The sequence below is a fragment of the Molossus molossus genome, unplaced genomic scaffold, assembly GCF_014108415.1.
Source record: "Molossus molossus isolate mMolMol1 unplaced genomic scaffold, mMolMol1.p scaffold_m16_p_12, whole genome shotgun sequence".
Classification (NCBI taxonomy): Eukaryota; Metazoa; Chordata; class Mammalia; order Chiroptera; family Molossidae; genus Molossus; species Molossus molossus.
Genome location: NW_023425347.1, coordinates 64,301,878 through 64,327,110, shown reverse-complemented (window position 1 = coordinate 64,327,110; position 25,233 = coordinate 64,301,878). Strand labels below are relative to the sequence as shown.

The 25,233-nt window shown below is 38.8% G+C and overlaps 1 protein-coding gene across 1 annotated transcript in view; it reads right to left on the bottom strand.

The window, feature by feature from the left end:
* Window positions 1–1,827: 1,827 nt before the first annotated feature.
* The window catches only part of NDC1 (NDC1 transmembrane nucleoporin), a 50,922-nt gene continuing 27,516 nt past the window's right edge, over window positions 1,828–25,233 (bottom strand). Inside the window, exons 11-18 of the mRNA XM_036255479.1 lie at window positions 25,072–25,230; window positions 22,153–22,398; window positions 21,941–22,050; window positions 20,730–20,780; window positions 17,662–17,725; window positions 16,252–16,352; window positions 5,676–5,836; window positions 1,828–2,141 (exon numbers count right to left, since the gene is read on the bottom strand). Of these exons, the coding sequence (XP_036111372.1) occupies window positions 2,078–2,141; window positions 5,676–5,836; window positions 16,252–16,352; window positions 17,662–17,725; window positions 20,730–20,780; window positions 21,941–22,050; window positions 22,153–22,398; window positions 25,072–25,230 (956 nt within the window). The 3' untranslated portion in view covers window positions 1,828–2,077. The remainder of the gene's footprint in view (window positions 2,142–5,675; window positions 5,837–16,251; window positions 16,353–17,661; window positions 17,726–20,729; window positions 20,781–21,940; window positions 22,051–22,152; window positions 22,399–25,071; window positions 25,231–25,233) is intronic.

The following is a 25,233-nucleotide window of genomic DNA, read 5'->3' as shown; positions in this document are numbered from 1 at the left end:
TTCTCTCCTCTTGGCTTTTCTGAGATCCTCCTCCTTGTAAACAGGAGAAGGAGCTCTTTTTAATAACAGGTGATTGAGCCACACCCTCCCCCAACAGATGGTGTGGAGATTATCAACACACAGTGGGGAAAGGGAACTGATTCCCTTACCAACTAAATACAATCTAGATTTGGGAAGACAGTTTCCAAATCCCACAAGCAAACTTTATGTGACCCATAGTTTGTACAAAGCACATTCTCTCTGGAGAGAAAACAGGAATGAACACCTCAAAAATTTTCACATTGCTCATCAAGTATCCTGTTGCCCAAAATATTTGGGAAATGGCAAAAACCTAAACTCAGCCAGACATTTTATAAGAGTTTAAAGGAATCATCCCATCATCAGTCTCAGGAATCAAATGGGTTAAATACCACAATTCTTTAATGGAAGCAGAAGGTTAAGAGTCCTTTTCTCTCAAAATGCCTCAGCCAGGGGGAGCACAGAGAACGGAATACAAAAAAGCTCAATGGCTTACAAACATAAAACTCAACAGTTCTCTGTCAACCTAGCCACAATTTTCTGGCCATCTGTAAGTAACTACCACATTCAAAATTCAACTTTCACATTCAAAAAAAGAGATCAACTCCACTTCAGGGGGAAAAAAAAAAAGCAATGGCAATAGTCTAAATCCTCCAAACACTTTACAATCAGGGAACTGTATCAGAAAGACACTTTACAGGTCAGCAGGATTCATTTATAATTTGGCACATGCTCGCTGAAGGGGCAACAAATTGAGGGAATAAAAATATAACACATCAAGTAATCAGACAAATTGTATACATATATACCACATTAATAAAGATTCATATACAGTACTGTGTTGACTAAAGAAAAAATTTTGGGACTCTAGAGGGGAAAGATAATAGGAAAAAAATGACAAGGAAGTATTTCAGTCCAAAGTTAGTCCAGTGACCATCTACTAGTAGGATTTCCAATCTTTCATCTCCAAAGAAGTTAAGCAAATAAATTATAAAATTACCTCGCTCACTTTTGGGACATACAACATGCTCCCAAGTAATTCCTCTGACGTCTTGGTCTCACTTGCTATTTGATGACTAAGTTGTTTTTGGCTGTAAAGATTTTCCTAATATATTTTAATTAGCCAGTTAACACAGCGAAGACTGCTCCCTCTGAGGCCAAAAAAGCTTCAAAAATAATTTCATCTAATGAAGATGAAGGGTGGGAAAAAGGGAAAGTTTCCTGGTTTTTCTTGCAAAACTTTTTCTCTCACTTGAAAAATACAATCACTTAATGTTTTTGTTCCAGAAAAAGAAAGTGAAACTAGTTGGGAAAATAGTCATACATTTATTGTTTACTAGCACGATACAAAATAAATTCATAGATGTCAGTCGATTGTCTTTCAAAAACCAAATGTGAATGTTTAATCTTGTAACTTAAGAACTAAACTTTTCCACATTCCTTTATATAGAGTTAGCATCTGTAAATTGAGACTTTTTTTGGACAATCATGCAAATTTAATTTGTCTCTGGAAACAAAAACACAACCTAACAGATTAACAAAATATGTCCTTTAGACAGTATTTTTTCTGTGAACTTTTCTCCAGTGTTACCATTTTTATCCTTTAGTAAACAGAAACAACTCTAAAAAAGTTTATGTATTTCAGTTTGCAGAGAGCTAAACTCTCAGAATGAGGAAAGAAGACTGGGTCAAGTCAACCTATTTTACCTTCTGAACTGGCTCTACTCCTCTCAAAAGTAAATTCTCAAAATTTTCTAATTATTATTAAGCTATATAAGCGAGAGAGACATTTCTACTGCCATAGATGCATCTGTGAAATTGAATGTTTTATTATACCACACACACAATAAGCAACTGGTACAGAAAAGGCCGTTTTCAGTTATTCTGTTGAGAATTTCTTTCCATGATTTCTCCCATTAAAGTATAGTTTTCAAAGCAACCACCACGACAAAGGAAGCATCTAATTAGTCCATTTTCTTCTGATCCAAGAATGCTGAACATTTACTGTCCCATCTGTAGTTGTATCAGCAGTGTAATGAACACAGTTTATATTACTTAACTATTCTTTGAACTCCAAGAACTGTTGAAGTCTTTTCTGATGTTCTGCAGATGCTTGCACAGCACTAAATGAAACATAAATTCAAAGCATAAGCTTTATTTTACATTAAGCATATTAAGTGAACCACAGAGCACAGAGTCAATATTTTTCAAAACAATTAAAAATGAAGAGAAATCTTCACTTATTTAGTACTTCTGAAAAAGCTGGATGAAAATTCTCCTTAATCTAATGAGGAGGAGGGCTTGCATTCAGTAATGGCATGCTTCCACCTTCTAAAAGACCAAAGCAAATGAAGACTGACAAGTGAAGGCATCGATTTTAACCTGCTCTGCTGCGGAACCTGCTGTGCAGAGTTCCAGGCCTTAAAGATTTTCTGGATTTTATTATTTTATTTAAACCAGATTCCAACATTATCTTTGAGTTGTGGAGTATTTGAATTGCCTTTAATATAAAATCCTTTAAACTAAAATGTTTGGTTAAAACATAATAGACTCCACTAATCGTTTTCAAAGGTAACAGCTTGGTGGTTTAGATTTCCTTTTGCCTTTGAAAATAAATTCTGTCTTGGATGGGGAAATTGAGTTCTCTCCCAACCCTCGCCCCCACAAAAATACATTACCTTGAACAAGTTAGGGCAAATACATCCTAAAACTAGTATAAAACTTCCAGACAAAAAGTGAATACAGTGAAAGATTCTGGTTTTCTAGTTGTTGAATAATAATATATCATTACTGAATGATAAAATTCCAGTAACTGAAGGTCACCACTTTTAAAAGTGCCAAAGAATCGCCCTGGCCGGTTTGGTTCAGCGGTTAGAGCGTCGGTCCAGAAAGACCCAAGTTCAGTTCCCGCTAGGGGCACATGCCTCGGTTGCAGTTTGTCCCCGGCCCTGGTTGGTCGTGCGGGTGGCAGCCACTCGATGTGTCCCTTTCACGTTGATGTTTCTCTCTTTCCCTCTCTTCCTCTCTCCCTCCCACTCTATCTGAACAAAAAAAAAAAATGGAAAAAATGTCCTCAGGTGAGGATAAAAAAAAAAAAAAAAGTGCCGAAGAATCTTACTATAACAATTTTGCTACAAATCATTTTAAAGTCCTTATACATACACATCTCTGTTTTCTTAAACCATGTAGCTGCCTCTAATCGAACCATTTCAAGTATGTTACTGTGCAGATTCCCACCTCGGGGCTAGTGAGGCTGTCACCTCTAACTAAATGGCTCTGAACTCTCTCAAACACCAAGTCTGCAGCTTTTCCATGAATTTTCTCTCTGCTTGTAGGCACTGCACTATCTCTCACTACTGTCAGTACTCCCAACTCTAATATCTGTCTCTTCCTTCCAAATTTTAACATGTTACTGGCTAGAAAACTAATAAATCAAATTTACTTCATTTAAACCTGGTTCTCAGAGGCGGGGCTTTGAATAATGAATCAATTAGATATTATACAGTAATAATAGATTTCCAAATAACGTAACATACAGTGTGGGCTTTATATATGTATGATCCCATTTCATCTCTCCATTAACAACAAATGGAACAAAGTGGGATGAATAACATACCCTTTTCATGGGAGAGTAAACTGTAGCAGAAAGGTTCAAAGGTTGGAGAAGACAACACAACCTACTGATTAGGAGTATAGACACTGTAGATAGAACTCTCAGGTCAGAAAGGTTAGATAGAGTCTGAATTCTGCCTCTGCAACTTACTACCTGCAAAATTGTGAGCAAGTTACTTAAATCATTAGGTAACTTGCCCACAACCACAGATAGTCAATGATGTAATCAGACATAAACCTAAATATTTTAACTCTAACAGTTTTCCACCATACCATTCTGTCCTATATTTGTACAAAATAATCTCTACTGACCTCATCAATTTTAATGCACATGTAAACTCTGGCTCTTCTCAGAGAAAAGAAGCTAAGGCAGTTCTCATAATTTTTATCAGTCATCTATCTCCCTTTCTTTCTATTTTTCCCTTTTCTCCCTGTTTTGCACTATCATCAATAGACACAGTATCTATTTCATTGTCTAAATTCTTCGGTGTTTTCTGAGAATATTCTCCATGGCAATTTACATCTCAGAGGCAGTCTAGTGGTGTACAGGGAAAGGAGGTAGAATTTTAGAAGCAAGAAAGACCTGATTTCAGGTTCATATTCTAACGCTCACTTGATTGTGCTGCTAAACAAGTTCTTAATCTCTGAGCTTCAGTTTCCATATCTGTACAATTATGATAATCTCTAGACCTCACAGGCTCTTTGAAAAGAGTAAATGGCCCTGGATGGTTTGGCTCAGCGGTTAGAGTGTCAGCCTGCGGTCCAGAGAGACCCGGGTTTGGTTTCCGCTAAGGGCACGTACCTCAGTTGCAGTTTGTCCCCGGCCCTGGTTGGTCGTGCGGGTGGCAGCCACTCGATGTGTCCCTTTCACATCGATGTTTCTCTCTCCCTGTCTCTCCCTCCCACTCTATCTGAACAAAAAATGGAAAAATGTCCTCGGGTGAGGATAAAAATAATTTTTTTTTAAAAAGAGTAAATGAAAAAAACATATACATACTGAGTGTAAGTGTATTGTCTAGGAAAGCACTGTCCAACAGAACTTTCTGCAGCGATGAAAATGTTTTGTATCAAAACTATCCAATACAGTAGCCATTGGTCATATGTAGTTATTGAGAATGTGAAATGAGGCCAGTGTGACTAAAAAAGTGGATTTTAAATTTTATTTACCTTTAATTAATTAAACTACCCATACATGGCTATGGAGAGCACAGATGTAGGAGGCACTCAATAATAATTTTGTTTCTTTTTAAACAAGTAAATAAACCTCCTAAGGATAGAGAATTATCAACAGCTCTTTTGTATTCCCACTTAGGATCAAAGTGTTCTGTAAAACTTGCCATTGTTGCTGCCTAGTTTTATGGAAGTAAAACAAAATATATTTCTGTTTCTAAAAGCAAGTATATGAAGTTCTAAACTTTTAACTGATTACATACAGAAAAAGCAGAGTAATCTCTTGTCTTCTAAAGTTCATTTATGATTATGATAAAGCACAGTTTATTTAATGAACTAGTATCCCTTATCCTGCCTAAATTATTTCATAAGAAAAAAGCAGTAAACATCAATGAAACTAAATATAAACAGGTTTGGCATTTGTGGTTTTCCTTCTGGCTCTGTGTCTGAAGGTGAGATCTGTCACTGTTTTTCCAGCATGATTCACAAAGCACCCAGGACTCATTTATGGAATACTCTGCTCAACCCAAGTCTTAGTTTGCTAACCAAGATGCAACAACAGAATTTTTTTTTTTTGCCTTTTTTTCTCCCTGAAGGATGTTTTGGTAATTTAAAAAAAACAATATGTAATTACACTTGCTGCTTTTATAACTTTCTATCCCCTTTTTTTGTCCATTTGAAAGAAGGCCCCAAAGCATATATGATAGGCCAAATTTTAAAATATAGTCTAAATCCAAGCTGTTAATTCCCAGTAGGAATCATGAAGGTCCTTAAAGAATACATTCAACGTGTGGGCCTTTATAATTTTCATACCTATTTCTCAGGAAAACTCCTGAAAATGGACCATCATTAGGGATCAAAACAGGTAAACTTACTTCAGATGTTCACCAAATGTAGTAGTTATTCGATAGATGGCAGTTTTTAGTGATGCTCTAAATGCGAATCTTAATGTTTTATAGGAAGTGTCCACAAGGGTTCCTGAAATTCGAGGTGGTTTACTGGAAGCATGAGGAAGCTTGAAGTATTTGTCAACTGCCTAGATCAAAGAAAGAAAACACATTACAGCAGATTACCAAGAAGGCCAACTGAGTCCAAAGGATTTAAGGAGATTTTACTTCAGATAGACAGACAGACACTATATCATATTTATTTTGGATCACAAACCATTTGAAAACCAGTGCAGAAGAGGTTCAGCCATTTCAGAAGTTACCTGGAAAAAGTCCTTTCCTCAAAAAAAAAAAGAAGCTGTACTTCCCAACCCCTTAAAAATGCAAAGCTGAAAAATGAAACAGACATCCTACTATGCTTATTGTGACAGTACGAGTCCTTATTTAAAAACTCAGAAAAGCCATGGCCAGTTGGCTCAACAGAGTGGTTCTCAACCTTCCTAATGCCGCCACCCTTTCATACAGTTCTGCATGTTGTGGTGACCCCCAACCACAAAATTATTTTTGTTGTTACTTCATAACTGTAATTTTGCTGCTGTTATGTCTTAGGCAACACCACTGAAAGGGTCATTCAACCCCCAAAGGGGTCACAACCCACAGGTTGAGAGCCGCTGGTAGAGCGTCAGCCCGCGGTCCAAAGAGGCTCAGGTTCAGTTCCCGCTAAGGGCACGTACCTTGGTTGTAGTTTGTCCCCGGCCCCTGTTGGGGTCATATGGGTGGCAACCACTCAATGTGTCTCTCTCACGTCACTGTTTCTCTCTCTCTTCATCCTTCTCTCCCTCTTGCTCTATCTGAAGATAAGTGCAAAAAAAAAAATCCCTAGGTGAGGATAAAAAATAATTAAAAAAAAAAAAAGGCCAATACTTTACATAAATAAAAGTCATCTTTTAAACAATCCTTACTTTTCAATTCTAGATAAAACATCTATGAGCAAGAACAGGTGGGGAGGGGACAGAATTCAAAAGTGAAAGTGATTTTATTTATAGCTGACAGATTAAGAAACAGAGATTTAAGTAATTCTTTACAGATCAAAGGTAAATAATATCATTTAAAAATGATATGCCCTGGCCCTGGCTGGTTTGGCTCAGCGGTTAGAGAGTCGGCCTGCGGTCCTGAGAGACCCGGGTTCGGTTCCCGCTGAGGGCATGTACCTCGGTTGCGGTTTGTCCCCGGCCCTGGTTGGTTGTGCGGGTGGCAGCCACTCGATGTGTTCCTTTCGCATCGATGTTTCTCTCTCTCTCTGTTCCTCTCTCTCCCTCCCACTCTACCTGAACAAAAAAATGGAAAAATGTCCTCGGGTGAGGATAAAAAAAAAAAAAAATGATATGCCCTGGCCAGTTTTGCTCAGTGGTTAGAGCGTCGGCCTGCGGTTCAGAGAGACCCAGGTTCGGTTCCTGCTAAGGGCACGTACCTCAGTTGCAGTTTGTCCCCGGCCCCGGTTGGGGTCATGTGGGAGGCAGCCATTCAATGTGTTCCTTTCACTTTGATATTTCTCTCTCTCTTCCTCTCTCTCCCTCCCACTCTATCTGACCAAAAAATGGAAAAATGTCCTCAGGTGAGGATAAAAAAAAAAAAAAAGATATAACGACATTAAGAGATGACAAAAGTGAAAATAGAGAAGTGTGTTAATCTGTTACAGCAAGACACTGTCTAAAGTGACAAGAAATAATATAAAGCTTTTATTTATAATAATGGATATAACCACCAAAAATAAATAAATAAAACCAAATTATGATGATCTCTGCCATTAGGTTTTTAATTTCAAGAGCTCTTTTATGTTATCTAGGTGATTTTTTAAATCCTCACCCGAGGATATTTTTCCATTTATCTTCAGATAGAGTGGGGGGGGGTGAGTGGGGGGGAGAGAAACACTGATATGAGAGATACACATCCACTGGTTATCTCCCACACAACCCCAACCAGGGTTGGAATGAACCACAACAGAGGTATGTGCCCTTGACCAGAATCGTGCCCTTGACCAGAATTGAACCCTCAACTCTTCAGTCCAAGGGCTGTCGCTCTAAGGGTGATTTATTTATTTATCCTCACCCAAGGTCATTTTTCCTTTTTTCAGGTCGAGTGGGAGGGAGAGAGGAAGAGAGAAACATCAACATGAAAGGGACACATCAAGTGGCCGCCTCCCGCATGACCCCAACCAGGGCCTGGGGACAAACTGCAACGTGCCCTTAGCGGGAACCGAACCCAGGTCTCTCTGGACCGCAGGCAGATGCTCTAACTGCTGAGCAAAACTGGCCTGGGCTAATGGTGATTTGTTTTAAGTTTAGCATCCTATTTTTGTTTCAAGGATGTAATATTCTCTTATTAGTAAGAATTTTGATAATTTATAATGTTTTGGGGTTTTTTGCTTGTTATAGTTTCTTTCACACAATATTCCCACCCCCGTACCCTCACCCGCCCCCCCCATTGTGTCTTTTGGTCTTTATCTTCTGCATCAGAGACCTTCATCAAAAACCTAGTGACCCTGGCTCATGACTGAGAGTGGGATTTCCTAAAGATAGGAATCAAAGCTCTGAGCACACAGTTGGAGATTATTGACAACAGCCTTCACAATAGGCGAATCTGTGGACTTTTTCAGGGTGAGCACCCAACTCAGTAACTCTAGGTCTTTCTTCTTGGATTGCTCAGAGTTCCCAGACAGGAGTTTTCCAGTACCCGGGTCCCCAGTACTCAGGGAGCCAAGTGGGAAATAGAGCTACTGAGCTTTTAGTACAGTACACACAACTATGTCTGGACTCTCTCAGTCCAGAGACCGTGTTCCATCCTCTCTAGAAGATGAACTTCGACTACTGCTAAAGCAGCAGCAGAGAATCTAGAGATCTACAGTAACTGGTTTTGCAAGACCTCTCACCTATACCTCTTTATTTTGGTACCGGTCTCTTCATCCTTGATTCCAGAGGTACTTGGTGCTTGCCCCAATAACAACTTCAGATTTGCCTTTGGGATCTGCTAAGTCGTTATATTATCTCAACCATTTGCTTTCCAACTATGAAAATTCTGTTGCTGTTGTCTTCTCCTGTTTACGGATTTATGTCTTTTAAAGTCTTTTTACTATAGTTTAGCAGAGTTCGGGGGAAGAAACTTATAAGAGTATTTCTTATAAGAGTATTTCTTATAAGAAATATAAGAGTATTTCTTATAAGAGTATTTCTCAAGGCTGAGACATACCTGAGATCATTTTAGGCATTATAGGAGGTGGTATTCAATGACACACTTAAGGAACATTTAAATAGCACTGAATCACAATAGAAAAGTTACATCCTTTTCAACTTTCTTGCAAACCTTCTGATTAACTCTCAGTATACCAGGAAAAATAGTTGTCATCATTTACCACCGTGGTCCAAAGGACCCTCTTCATAGTTTAAAGTCATTTTACAATTTACAGAAAATGACAGAATAATGTAAAATAATTTTATAAAAATTTATATAAGAATGTAAACAGTTTCCAGTTTTTAAAGATATATATATCTGAAATCGGCAATGTCCTTTGAATGCAACTCATCAGCTAACATGCATAAACCTGGAACATATCTAATCTTGTAATACTGATTTCAAAATGAAAATTTATCATTAACAGGTTCTAGCTTATCATTACTTTTGGTTCTTTTTCTTGCATCTGTACCAGCAAAATGCAATATTTTTAATAACTCTTCACTGCTTATAATTTTGTTGAAGACAGTTCAACAATTCTTTGTACCATAATTGCAAAACATTTCCATTCTTAGGTTTATAAAGACAAATTCAAAAGATTAATCCAGTGACATTTTTCATTTTGCCATCATCCTTCTAATTATCTTTGCATATACCTTTGTATACTATTGGCATTTATCCACCGATGAACTGTATAAAGTAAATTTTGGTGCACATATATCCATAGAAGATGAAGGAATACACTATCACATGTACTTTTTAGCAAAATGGGATGATTCCAGTTCTTATTTATATTGTGAGACAAAGTCCTTCCTATGGAATGACTTACTACATGAGAATATCACATATATTTCCTTTTTCTCTTTAAAAATATATTCTTCTGTCATCAATTCTTGAGTTTTGGAAAACATATCTAGAATGTTATCGTTTGAAGATTTAATCTGAAATTCCTCTTGTATGACCAATTTCACCATCATCATTAAAGTCTATAGCTGTTCTGCCCAATGTGGTGACCACTAAAATACATGTAGCTCTTAAGCACTTGAAATGTGGCTGGTCTGAATTCAGATATTCTGTAAATAAAAAATACACACCAGATTTTGAACACTTACTATAATTTTATATTGATTACATAATAAAATATTTTAGACATACTGATAAATAAAATACATTAATATAAACTTTACTTGTATTTTTTTAATATAACTACTAAAAAATGTAAAGTTACACATGTGTATCACATTATATTTCTATTGAACAGAGGTGGGCTAGAGTGCTGTTAGCTGTCTCTATGCATTCATCTTCTGATTTATCTAAATGACTAAAATTATGAAAATAGTATGTTGTAATAAACAGTTATGGCAAAAACTATTAAGGCAATATATGAATAACTTAATCTAGAAGACACTGGCTTATAATATTTAATGATGTGCTCCATGGTTAGGAAAACTGAAATACTTAATTAGCTATGAGATTAAACGAGTATCTATTGAGCCCCATTTAATGCACTACGCATGGTTCCTGCCCTGAAGACTCAGATCACAGAACTGGGATCACAAATATCTAGTTAAAAATTACCCCAGCCCAGCCAGTGTGGCTCAGTGGTTGAACGTCGACCCATGCACCAAGAGGTCACCAGTTCAATTCCCGACTAGGGCATATGCCCAGGTTGTGGGCTAAATACCCAGTGGGGGACATGCAGGAGGCGGCCAATCGATGTTCTTTCATCAGTGTTTCCATCTCTCCCTCTCTCCCTCTCCCTTCCTCTCTCTCTCAAAAATCAATAAAGAAAAAGAAAAAAGAATTAACCCAAAGAGTAAGCAGTGAGTATAATACACCACTGAATAATATACTCTTTAAGAAAAATAAAAAATTCCATGAAAGCCTTACTTTGGCCCTAATAGGAGTCTAAAGAGGAGCTACCCCATGAAAACAGATATTTTTTGCTCATTTATATTTATATGAAGTAGTATATGCACAAAAGCCAAGTACAATTGCTCTCCCCTGATTATTTATCTACCAGTGTCATTAACAAATGTCCACTGTGCTTAGCCTTGAAAGTCCCTGGTCTCAAGGATCCTACTTATAACCTAGTTAAAACAGAAGTTTACTCTACTAAAGCCAGAATCCCAAACAAATGCTAAGGATAAGAGCAGACTCTGTTATTGGAAATCATGACTATAAAGCAGAGTTTCTCAACCTCAGTACTATTAACATTTTGGACTGGACACTGTTTATTATGGGGACTGCTCCTATGCACTATAGGCTGTTCAGCAGCATCTCTGGCCTCTACACAATGGATGACAGTAGCACTTCTTTAGCTAATCAAAATATCAAAATGTCTCCAGACACTGACAAATGTCTTCTAGGGAATAAAATCACCCTTGGTTAAGAACCAGTGCTATAGAATAATAATAATATTAGATGATGATGATAGTCAAGTACCAGTCAGATGCTACCGAGACAAGGTCCTTGCCTCTACTCCAATAAAGACAATAAAAGTAAATGGACAATAAAAATGCAGCCCTGGCCAGTTTTGATCAGCGATTAGAGCGTTGGCCTGTGGACCAGAGAGTCCCGGGTTTGGTTCCCACTAAGGGCACGTAACTCGGTTGCAGTCTGGCCCCGACCCTAGGTGGGGTCGTGTAGGTGGCCACCACTCAATGTGTCTCTCTTGCATCGATGTTTCTCTCTCTCTCTTCCTCCCTCTCTTTCTCCTGCTCTATCTGAAGATAAATGCAAAAATGTCCTTGGGTGAGGATAAAAACAAAAATCTTAAAATGCAGTTCAATAAAGTATTGAGCCCATAGGACAGAGCCAAATAAAAGAAGAAAAATGTGTTCTAGGCAAAGAAGGAAAGAAAAGACATCATGTATAGAGTTAGAGTTAGGTTAAGAAAACATATTTGGGCCCTGGCCAGTTTGGCTCAGCGGTTAGAGCGTCGGCCTGCGGTCCGGAGAGACTCGGGTTCGGTTCCTGTTAAGGGCACGTACTTCGGTTGCAGTTTGTCCCCGGCCCTGGTTGGTTGTGCGGGTGGCAGCCACTCGATGTGTCCCTTCACGTCGATGTTTCTCTCTCTCTCTCCCTTCCTCTCTCTCCCTCCCACTCTATCTGTACAAAAAATGGAAAAATATCCTCAGGTGAGGATAAAAAAAAAAAAAAAGAAAACATATTTGGGAGGAAAAACTGAATAGTCCATGGTAGTTAATAAAGCAGAGGGCTCATGGGAAGAACAGGAGAGTGGCCGGAGTCAGAATAAAGAATCTCCATTGAGAGTTAGTAGGAGTGGCCTGGCCGGTTTGGTTTGGCTCAGTGGTTAGTGTTGGCCCCCAAACTGAATAACCACAGATTCAATTCCCAGTCAAGGGCATGTACCTTGGTGGCAGGTTTGATCCCCAGCCCTGGTCAGGGTCATGCAGGAGGCAATCAATCGATGTGTCTCTCACACCAATGTTTTTCTCTCTCTTTCTCTCTCTCTCTCTCTCTCTCTCCCCCTTCCTCCCTCCTACTCTATCTAAAAATCAATGGAAAAAATATTGTCAGGTAAGGATTAATAAAAAAAGGGAGCCCTGGCCAGTTTGACTCAGCAGTTAAGAGTGTCGGCCCTTGGACCAAAGAGTTGTGGGTTTGATTCTGGTCAAGGGCACCTTGGTTGCGGCTCGGTCCCTGGTCCTGGTCGGGGTCATGCAGCAGGCAACCAGTCGATGTGTCTCTCTCATGTTGATGTTTCTCTCTCTCTCCCTCTCCCTCCCTCATTCCCTCCCACTTTATCTGAAGATAAATGGGAAAATATCCTCAGGTGAGGATTTAAAAAATAGAATTAAAAATTTCAAAAAAACAGAGAGCTGAAAGATTGTAAATATGAGAATGATCCCTTGGGGTTTTGCCACATGGCTACAACTGTAGACCATAGGGACAGAAAGATTAAAGAATTAGTAATAAAATAATTGTAACAGACATAAGTCTAAACTGGATAGGGAAGGACATAGATGTAGCCAGGAGGAAGCTGAAAGACAAAGGAAGCAAAAACCACTGGTAAGGACAAAATATACAGACGGGCAAAAAAGGGCTGTGCTTGGAGCAAGGACTCTTACATGTGCTCACAGATTTATGAGTAAAATTTAGGGGCATGAACTTTAGGATAGAATTTGCATATTAGCCCAGCCGGTGTGGGTCAGTGGTTGAGCACTGACCTATGCACCAACGTTCAATTCCTGGTCAGGACACATGCCCTGGTTGTGGGCCTGATCCCCAGTGAGGGGCATGCAGGAGGTGGCCAATCGATGTTCTCTCTCTCCCTCTCTAAAAATCAATACAGAAAAAAAAATTAAAAAACAAAAAATTTGCATATTTATCTTCACTAAACTCTAATTAAAATTTAGCAATTCTTTCGATTATGAATGTAGTAAGCAAGAAATCACAAAAGCAGTAACAGTTCCTGTCGCCAACAGAAATCACCAATATCTTCATATCACATTACTATTGCAGTTATCTTGAAATACTATTTATCTCACCACTTCAAAATGATGATAGTTATTAGACTGATAGCTCCTGCTATTTAACACACTGAATAAAAGGCACACGTGCCTGGCTGGTGTGGCTCAGCAGTTAAGCACTGACCCATGCAGCAAGAGGTCGTCAGTTTGATTCCTAGTCAGGGGACATGCCCAGGTACTGGGCCTGATCCCCAGTGGGGGGCATGCAGGAGGTGGCCAGTTGATATTCTCTCTCATCAATGTTTCTGTCTCTCTCTCCCTTTCCCTTCCTCTCTCTCTCTAAAATCAATAAAGAAAAAATTTACAAAAAAAAGGCACACGTTAGCCCTGGCCGGTTTGGCTCAGTGGTAGAGCATTGGCCTATGGACCAATGAGTAGCGGGTTTGATTCCAGCCAAGGGCACGTACCTCTTCCAACTCTCAAAACTACATCTCTGCCTCCTACTTTCCCCTTCAAAAGTATTCTCCTTTCCAGCTCCTATTTCAAAGTAAATAGGACCTGACCTTTTGACAAATCTGTAATTCCTACCTTCCTAACCAAAGGTATAAATAACTATAATCAAACAGATTGCTTTCCTTGTCATATCTATTCATAACCAACTACGAAGAAGAATTAGGAATATATTTATGGTGGGGAAGTGAGAAGAAAGTAATTTGGGTACATAACATCGCTAGGATAGTGTGATCCTTATGAAACCAATTCAGTTTTAAACAGCATTTTAAAAAATAAAATAGAATGGAAAACATTAGAATACAACACACATAGTTAAGTACTGTTCTAAGAATCTTTTCTTCCTGTTACACACACACACACACACACAAACACACACACTCTGAGTCTAATGTAAACATACTGCAGGTCATGGTTCAAAAAGTTTGAAAGCCATGGTTCCAGAGGAAGAACAATTCTCTCTGACGAGAACCCCATGTGAAAATAAAAAGCCCCAAAGATGACTAAGAGATATGGATCTACAGCTTTCCCTGGGGTCTACTACACTGCTAATGCCCTGCAATCAGCCTGGGGTTTAGGTCCCAATTCTGCCACCGACAAGACATGTATAAGAAAGTCACTGCACTACCAAGCCTCCCTTGTCTGTAAAATAGGGCTAAAATACCTCCATCTTTATTACTTCACAAGATAATTATGAGGATCAAAAATAATGATATAAAACACTGTACTGTTATTGTCATTTTATTTTAAACTACACAGCCAGCCCTGGCCGGTTTGGCTCAGTGGTTAGAGCGTCGGCCTGCGGTCCGGAGAGACCTGGGTTTGTTTCCTGCTAAGGGCACGTACCTCGGTTGCAGTTTGTCCCCATCCCTGGTTGGTCGTGCGGGTGGCAGCCACTCGATGTGTCCCTTTCATATCGATGTTTCTCTCTCTCTCTTCCTCTCTCTCCCTCCCACTCTATCTGAACAAAAAGTGGAAAAATGTCCTCAGATGAGGATTAAAAAAAAAAAAAACTACACAGCCAGAGTGATGAAAACCAAACTATACTATGATTACCAAAAATATGGCCAAATCATTGTTACCCAGTTGTGTGGTTAGACAAGCCAAATATTAGAAGTTGTGGGGAAATTTTAGGAAATTATTTCTTTAGAAAAAGGTAACTAGGAAAAGAGGACAAATAATGAAACCATCCATGTATACATACATGTCTCAAGTAACATACATGAGAAAGTGGGTATAAAGAGGACACAAAACAAAAAATAAAAATTAAAAACAAAAAATCACTGGTTTTGATGGGTAAGACTTTCTTGGAGGTAAAATGAATTGAGATGAAGAAAGGAACAGTGACGCATGTTTTCTCCTCATGTTCTAAACTGCCTCCCAAGACCAAAAGATACACCAATTGTTATCCTGCAAGCCTACTTCAGTATCACCTCCTCCAGAAAACCTACTGCACACACCAGCCCCTATCTCTACATGTCTCTAGCATTCAGTATTTATACTTCTCATCTGACACAACTGATATTACCAGGCGGTGTAAAACATGCTCACCATAAACTCAGGAAAGGCAGCCTACTGAAAAGCAAGATGTATACGTTTTATTTTTCTGCCTTTAAGTATAGGACTAAAAAGACCTATTAGTTTAAAACTACGCACCCATCCTGATGACAGGGGATCCACTGGCCTCAGCTCTATCTTTCATAGCCTCTGGCAAATAGGTAATTTATTATCTTCATGGGCGATTTAACTACGGGTCACTTTTAGTAGATATAAATTGTGTAAGGATCCAAACTTGCATCGCTGAACAGAATTGCAATATCCTAAATAGTATGATTCATATCAGAGGTATAACCTACAGGTTTAATATACTTTCTTTTTCTGTCACTACAAAATTATTATTTATAAGTGAATTAAAATGATCTCTTCAGCCCTGGCCTGTGTGAGTTCGTCATTATGGAGTGTTGGCCCAAGCACCAAAGAGTCACAGGTTTGATTCCCGGTCAAGGGCATGTACCTGGGTTGTAGGAGTGCATGTGGGAGGCAGCCAATTGATGTGTCTCTCTCCCATCGATGTTTCTCTCTCTCTCTCTCTCTCTCTCTCTCTCTCTCTCTCTCTTTCCCCCCTTCCTCACTTCCACTCTATATAAAAAAATTTTTTAAATAAATGCAAAAATATCCTCAGGTGAGACTTAACAATAACAAAAATAGTATCTTCCTATTCTCTCTTAGATTATAATTTCCTGAGGGTGGGAATAGTACATTATTTTAACTTCCAACATGTTTTATGACTCAATAAATATCCTGGTATATAAAAAACAAACTCAAAGACTAGAATGGGGTGGGTGAGAGGAAAAGGACCTTTACCTCCATCGAATCTACATGTTGCCTACCTCTTGCAGTGTCAACAAAGTATTAAGAATTGCTGGTAGTGTAGTCTGGACAACTCCAAATCTATCTTCTGTAAATGATGCTGCTACCAAGTGAGACAGACCTCAAGGGGAAAAGAAAAAAATTAAAAGTGAATTAAAATTAGGCAAATCTATTTGACAAATGATTGACATTCTGAATATATAAAAAATTCTAAACAAAAGAGAAGAGGTAATAAACAAAAAAATGGGCAAAAGGTAAGAATAGGCACTGGAATGGTACTCAGTCAGCTGCAGTAGTCATGAGTAAGATGGTAGTCTGTTTTTTCTTATCCTCACCCAAGGACATTTTTCCATTTCTTGTTCAGATAGAGTGGGAGGGAGAAAGAAGAGAGAGAGAGAGAGAGAGAGAAACATCGACATGAAAGGGACACATCAAGTGGTTGCCACCCGCATGACCAACCAGGGCTGGGAACAAACCGCAACCGAGGTATGTGCCCCTAGCAGGAACCGAACCCGGGTCTCTCCGGACCGCAGGCCGACGCTCTAACCGCTGAGCCAAACCGGCAAGGGCGATGGTAGTCTGTTTTATGTTCCAGTAAGAAAATGTTTTTTTAAGTGATACTGTATCTGGTAGTGATAAGTGCTAGGAAGATAAACAAAGCATAATAAGGGAATAGAGTGAAGGTTGTTAGGGTACTTTTCATTAGAAGTCAGGAAAGGCCTCTCTGAAGAAGTATTATTAATTTAAGCTTTGAAAAGGCAGTATCTATAATATAAATATGTAAGTTCTTTAACAACTAAGTTTTCATATTTAACCAAGTTAAATATGTTAAAACATATTCAATTATGTAAAATAACTTATGTCAACATAAACTGATAGTTAAAAACAATTTATTAATTGTAGTTTTTTTGAAGGAGAGAAAGATATGCAAAAATCCTAGGCTCAGTTTCTCTTCTTATATACAAGGAAAATTTCTGCCCAGATTAAAGTACACCTAAATATATTTAAGAAAAATGATCTATATAAAACAAAGATATAAAAATGTATCCTGCCCTGGCCAGTTTGGCTCAGCGGTTAGAGCATCGGTCTGCGGTCCGGAGAGACCCGGGTTCGGTTCCCCCTAAGGGCATCTATCTCGGTTGCAGTTTGTCCCCGGCCCTGGTTGGTTGTGCGGGTGGCAACCACTCGATGTATCCCTTTCACATCGATGTTTCTCTCTCTCTCTCTGTTCCTCTCTCTCCCTCCCATTCTACCTGAATAAAAAATGGGAAAATGTCCTCAGGTGAGGATAAAAAAAAAAAAAAAAAAAAAAAAATGTATCCTAAAATTCAAAGATTGAGATCAAAGTCCAGAACTGACCTTTCATAGAATACATGTCAATATTTAACTGATAACTAAAATCACAGTTGCAGTTTACTAAAATTGCTTACCTTCCAAAGCCCAAATATGCATTTGGGCATCTGAAAACACAGCCTGAATGGAGGCTTCTGGGTGCTACAAATACAACAAAAACATTTAAGTAAGTTCCCTTGGGCAAAAAAATATTATTTCATCTAATCAACTATGTAAACTATAATAGATAATTCACAGCTGCCTCTCAAGAATTAAAATCTGGCCCTGGCCAGTTTGGCTCAGAGGTTAGAGCATGGGTCCGTGGACCAGAGAGGCCTGGGTTTGGTTCCTGCTAAGGGCATGTACCTCGGTTGCAGTTTGTTCCCGGCCTCGGCTGGGGTCATGGGGGTGGCAACCAGTTGATGTGTCTCTCTCACATCGATGTTTCTCTCTCTCTCTTCCTCCTTCTCTCCCTCCCACTCTATCTGAAGATAAATGCAAAAAAAAAAAAAGTCCTCTGGCAAGGATTAAAAAAAGAGAGAGAATTAAAATCTGAAATTCTTTTTATTTTTTTATCCTCACCCGAGGACATTTTTTGGATATTTTGTTCAGATAGAGTGGAAGGGAGGGAGGGAGGGAGGGAGAGAGAGAGAGAGAGAGAGAGAGAGAGAGAGAAAAACATCGATGTGAAAGGGACACATCGAGTAGTTGCCACCCACACAACCCAACCAGGGCCGGGGACAAACTGTAACTGAGGTACATGCCCTTAACGGGAACCGAACCCGGGTCTCTCGGGACCACAGGCCAATGCTCTAACCACTGAGCCAAACCGGCCAGGGCAAAATCTGAAATTCTTATACAGTAAGATCTAACTACTATAAAGCATTGTGCCCCCAACTTACTATGTGACCCTTGCCAAGTCTCTAAATCACCATGTGCCTCAGTTTCTCATTTGAAATAAGTCACACATCCTGGCTGTGGACCAAAGAGTCTCGGGTTCGATTCTGGTCAAGGGTATGTACCTTGGTTGCGGTTCAATCCCCTGCCTCGTCAGGGTTATGCAGGAGGCAACTAACCGATGTGTGTCTCTGTCACATCAATGTTTCTGTCTCTTTCTCTCTTCTTCCTTCCCTCCCTTCCACCCTATCTGAAAATCATTGAGAAAATATCCTCAGGTGAGGATTAAAAACAAATAAACAAACAAAAAAGAATTGTCATGCCCTGCCAGTGTGGCTCACTGGATTTAGTGTCGTCCCATGGACTGAAAGGTCCTAGTTTGATTCCTGGTCAGAGCACATGCCCAGGTTTTGGGCACCATCTCCAGTAGGGGGAGTGTAGGAGGCACCCAATTGATGTTGCTCTCTCACATTGATGTTTTTACTTCTCTCTCCCTAAAAAAATAAAATAAAAATCGATGAGACACACACTCAACCCACCTCAGAGGATTAATATAGAGCTCACTTAAGAGAACGGTTACAAAAGCATTTTTTAAAATATGTTTTTACTTATTTTTAGAGAGGAAGGGAGAGGGAAAGAGAAACAGTGATGACATCGATGAGAGAGAAGCATGGATTGGGTGCCTCCTGCATGCCCCCTACTGGGAATCAAGCCCAAAACCCGGGCATGTGCCCTGCCCAGGAATTGAACCAGTGACCTCTTGGTGTATGGGACAACGCTCAATCCACTTAGCCAAACTGGCTGGACTAAAAGCTTTCTTTAAAACAAAAAAAAACTACCTAAATACATATTACGTCTCTTGAATTATCTTCACTCAACCCCAATCCAAAGAAACTTTAATATATCAAAACCAAATAATATGGAGCAACAACAGGCCCATTTAAACAAATGCTGCCTTTGGAAATGTACCCTATTATGTACAACAGCATGTTAGATTTCTCAACATCAAAGAGCAATGTCTATAACTCCTTACCATACAATAGATCCACTTGCAAAATTAGAATCAAAGTAGCTGTTCACTTCCAAGGAAAAAGGAGATCTTATTCAGTGTCTGCTCTGCCACTTACTGGCTATGTGCTGTTAGGCTAGCTACCTGACCCCTGAGCCTCAAATTTCCTTATCTATAAAAGACAACTCACAGGAATGCTGTTAGAATTAAATGAGGGAACTTAAGTGAAAAAAGCATGGGGTACATGACACAAGAGTGAGTTAGTTCTCTCCATCCTCTGAAACAAAGCACTAAAGTAAAACTTCAGACAGCCCCTCTTCCTCTTGATGGAAGACATCTCCTGAGGGGTTGCAAATTTTCCCAAAGTTCTAATGGATAGCCTAAGGTTATTTTTGATAAAAGCAATTGTGTGTGTGTGGGGGGGGGGGGGAGGGGTCTTCCCTGCTGCCAAAGTGAAAAAAGTTTCAAGAACCTGAAGTGATTCTTTGTTATGGTATCTATATTCTATCAGTTACTCAGATCTCCCTCCCCACCAGAGTATGACTCCCAAAGAACAAAAATAAGTCTGTCAATGCAAACTTCCACTTCAAGGCATAATTGAGTGCAGTATGAGCTAATACTACAATATCTTCAGAAAGAGAGAAGCTAGATTAAAAAAAACTAAAACAAAAAAAATTCTTTCCCCTACATATGGACAAAGGTTTTGCTCATCAAAGGATTAGTTAACACACAACAGCTGTAGCCAGTGAAAACAGGAATGAATTTTTAGCTTCTGCAACTAAGATTTACTCTCCTATGGCAGCTAGAGCAAGCAGCTGAGACAAGTTGGAAAGTCCTTTAGTTTGTAGCCTGAATTACAACTTTTTATCCAAAACAAGCTTAACATCCTCAATCTAACCCAGTCATCTCTCTTCTGAAGAGCAAACTGGCCACCAAGGTGTCAGCAGGACAATAAGCCATAAAGGATCACCACGGACTTGCTCATTTTTGCAGGATGGGGTTGTAGATCAGCACAAAGCTGTCTACAGCCAAGAGACTCAAGAAGCAACTATAGTCAAGCCGCAGGAAGCCACTGAGGTGAGATGTGAGGTAAGAATGGGCAGCTATTCTTAAAATGGAGGTTTAGTAAAGCAATAATACAAAGCTGTTTGTCTTGCTAGGCTCAAGCTAAATATTTGTAAGTCAAATCCTATCTGCTACTTCATTTCTTATTTCATTTCCTCTCCCCCCATTCCCAATGCTATAACTACATATTCTTACCTTACTGAAAAAATACATTATCAGCACCCGTTTTGACAAGAAATGCTTAATCTGAATTGAAATTAAAAAAAAAAAGAATTAATACATTTACAGTTTTCAATTCTATTCAAATACAATTATCACATTTTCAGTTTCTTCCTAACATTAACACCTCCCATCTTACAGAGAAAGAACAGTATTTACAATAAACCAATTAAAGAAATACATTTGTACTATAAATTGGATAATCGAGATGGGCCATCTAACCTAAAATGCATTCCCATGTATACATGTCTAATCCCCAAATTACAGATTTATCATAATAAAAAAATTCTAAGTGGTTCTGATATTTTCTAAGACCATATTCTTTTTAAATTCTCCACAGCTGTCTTGCCCTTTAACCTCTTAACACCAATAAAGAGCATGCTGCCCCACCCCCATCTTCAAATTTTAAGATGGGGAGTGGCTTTCTACTAGTTGACATTTAGAGAAAATAATTTTAGTATTATAAACTGACAGTATTTATGGCATATAGAGCCATATGGAATACTGAAGTCTGTAAAACGCTTCAGTTCTTCCCTCTATTAATTGATCCTTCTATCAGCAAACGTTTTATTCCTCCCATCTTAAAAAGTAAAACCCTTCCTTGACCCCCTCAACTCCTCCCAGCATTTACCCCATTTTTCTGCTCCCCTTATAGCAAATCTCCTGGAAAGATCTGGCTTTTCTTGTGGTCTCCAATTCCTCTCTCAATCTCTCCTGATCCCATGCCAATCAGGCATTCATCTCAACGTGTCCATCCTGACAAGGACTCTATAACCTCCACATTGCAACAGTTCAGTTAGTTTAAAACTCATGCTACTTATTAGTAGCAGTATCTGACACTCATTTCACCTTGAAACGCCTTTTTCTGGGTTCTCTTCTAATCTCAATGGCCACTTGGTCTCTTTGCTATCCCTCATCCCAGACCTTCAGTCATGGAGGGTCCCTACTACCCCTCTGACCTAATCACCCACCTACCTGCCACTTTCCCCTCCCTCAGTCTGCTCCCTCAGCCACACTATGTTCCTCAAACAAACCAAGCACAGCTCAAAACCACATTAACAACTGGAGATTTCCCAAGGGAGAACTTAATACATGAAGCATAAACTTATCTTTAATGACTCTCATTTGAGATCCTTGATGCTCTCAATGTTACATGCAAATATAAATCCTATACCGTATCATCATACCTGCTCATGTTTATTCTGAATCCATGAGTAAATCACACTGGGCTGTCTCATGGTCTTACCCTCAGCACTAACTATAGATGGAAGATTAGAAAATTCATTCATTTGCTGATCTATTAAAAAAACAAACAAAAAAACCAAGAAGGTGAAAACTTAGGCTATCTTACTCTCTACAACTCTGACATTTCAAATTTTAGAAAATAAATAGTCCTCACCAGAAGCAGAAGTCCATAATCTTGGCCCTCTTTTTATTAGCTGAGAACTTTGAGGTGATCTATAGCAGGTGTTTGCATCAAAAATTCCAGCCATCCGATTCATTACACTAGAGCCAAACGGGGATCCAAGAGGACTTGCAACATCAGGTGTAGATAATTTTGAGGAAAACAGTGATGTCTTAACTAATGGTGGCACTGAAGACCGAGGCATCTGGCTAGATTTTGGGGTCTGAAAAGTAGTTTCTTCTGCAAAAGAACAGATCCAGTGCTGAAGGGGCAACCTGATCCAAACAGACCAGCATGAGGATTCTCAAATATCAAACATCTCAATTTTTTGTATAATACATTACTCAAGGCAAAATAGGTTGTTTCTATTTAGGTTTACATTCTCAAGATCCTGTTTTACTACTGCAACTCAATGACCACTCAAGAAGCTTTAAATATCTTTTTTTGTCAGATTGGTACAGCCTTTCTTGTTTTTTCCCCTCCCGAATATCCTCATCTTCAAGGTCAGTTTCTCTAATCTGGGTTTTGTTTGTTTTTTTGTTAATCCTCACCTGAAGATATTTTTCCATTGATTTTTTGGACAGAGTGAAAGAGAGGGAAGGGGAGGGGTGGGGAGAGAGAGGAAGGGAGAGGTCGAAGGGGAGAGAGAGGGAGAAAAACATCACTGTGAGTGAGACACATTGATTGGCTGCCTCCCACTCAACACAGACTGGGGCTGGAGACCAAGCCTGCAACCCAGGTATGAGCCCTTGACTGGGAATGAAACCCACGACCCTTTGGTCCACAGGCCAACACTCTTAACTGCTGAGCCAAATCAGCTAGAGCTCTCTAAGCTGTTTTGAATAAACTTCTCAATTTGTGTTTTATTTTTATATGGCAAAAACTTTAATTATTGCATTAGAAACTTTCCAGTCTTACTGCATGCTCTTACTACAATTATTACTTGGTTAAACATAACCAAATTTATATTATGAAAATGTACAGATAAAAGTGCTAACCTTATCCCATTTTCCCCAGAGTTCTTTCAAATTAACAGAAGTCACACCAAAGAACAATTTGCCCAGGATATATACGCATCTAACTCTACAAATCTGATCTGCAAATAGCTTCTTCACAAATTATAACTCTACCAATTTAGTAATAGAGTCTGTTGTACAAAAACAAAGGAACATTTTCCCTGCCACTCCAGTCAGTACAAGGCACAAAGACAAATTATACACTAGTGTTCTATCTTCTTAATAAAACCACAGTAAGACATTAAATATTTCAAGTACTAAATTTTACACTGCATGACTTTTTAAGAGTTGGTGGCAATAAGAAATCTTTGAATAATCAATTTAAAAATTAAGACCGGGGTTAAAGTTTTGCAATAGCTCCTCAAAATTAAGAGGCAAATTTTGTCTATGCAATGGGATATGACAATAATTGATAACAATAAAAAACCCACTTAGACCCATGATCCCTCCTACCCAACATTACAATGATCTTTGTAACAAGCTAATTTGGTGTAACTAGCCTGTTCAAAATCCTGTACTGGTTCTATATTCCCTATGGGATAAAACCTAAACTCTTTTTTATAACATACAAGACCTCCTTTTATTATCAAAGATCATCTTACCCATGCAGGCTCCTTTTTTGACAGATTTCTTTTTAGCAGTTACATTTTCTTAGTATTTGTGCGCCTCCCACTAAAACGTCAGTTCCAAGAGTGTTTTGTCATCTATGATTCTCTCGTTTCTAGAACATTACTTGGTATGTGGTAGGCATTCAATAAATATTTGTTCAATACATAAATGCTAATCTGAAAGTTGATAACATCTGAAACACCCTAGAGCCTTTTAAAATCCACATAGGAATTTTTTTAAAATAGGTTTTTATTGATTTTTAGGGAGAGAGAAACAGTAACATCAATGAGAGACACATCAATTGGCTGCCTCCTGCACACTCCCAATGGGACTTGAGCCCACAACCCAGACATGTGACCTGACTGGGAACGGATCCGGCAACCTCTTGGTCTGTGGGTCAATGCTCAACCACTGAGCCACACCGGCTGGGTCACATAGAAATTTTTTAAATATCAAGATTAGTTGCCAATGTTTCAAAAGTGAAATATTTCACATAACATTTAGATTTCAGGCTTTTCTTAAAAAAAAAAAGACCATGAGTTCAGATACTGGATCCATATTCTCACCTGGGAATAGTGGACTAAAAGCTTCAGTTGAAGTCTGTACTCTCAAGTTTACCACTGTCCTCACCTAGCCAGTTTTGCCACTTTTACTAAAGGCCTAGGCTCCAAAAGACTTCTGAACATTAAGTGCTCATCAGTCTTACATCCCTAGGCATTTTCTATTTAAGGGATTTGGTGAAAGAGCTTAAGTTCCTCCACCTATACTTCTTCCTGTCAATTTTCATCTTTCACACTGAAGGAGTACTGACATTATATTATGCTATCCTATAATAATGAATGTATTTAAAACAATAAGATAGAATCTTATGTATAAAAATGTAACATAAAACAATGAAAACCCCCAGTGCCAAATCACTCAATCATTTTTAGCTGCTCTTTGGACATTCTCCAGCAATGTTTTGTCTCTGGAAAATTGCACTCAGAACAGCATCCAATATTATTTATAAAGATTGAGCTGGCTTTGTATGAGGATGAGCTGAAAGTCTTCTATTTGATGACCAACATATGTTAGCCGCTTTAACACCACCATCACACTGGACTTAATTTTTTTCAATCTACGATAACACCAAGTTCTTCTTGGTTCAGTACAATATCCCATATACTGGATCAATTTTCCCGAAAAATAGATATCTCACATTCATGCACATATCTTTAGATTAACTACTATCATCTTTCTTAGGAAATAAAATGCAAATGTTTTCCCCTCTTAGTAGTACAAGGATTACCTGGAGAATTCAATTTCTTAGGCTCCACTGTGTATGATGAAGACATTACTCTTCCATTCGTAGCAGCAGCTTCTTGGTAGAGAACCAGTTTCTGAGTCATATCATTTAAAAGATTCAAACACTCCCTTGAAATGGCTGTCCAATTATGGGGATGTCCGCCTA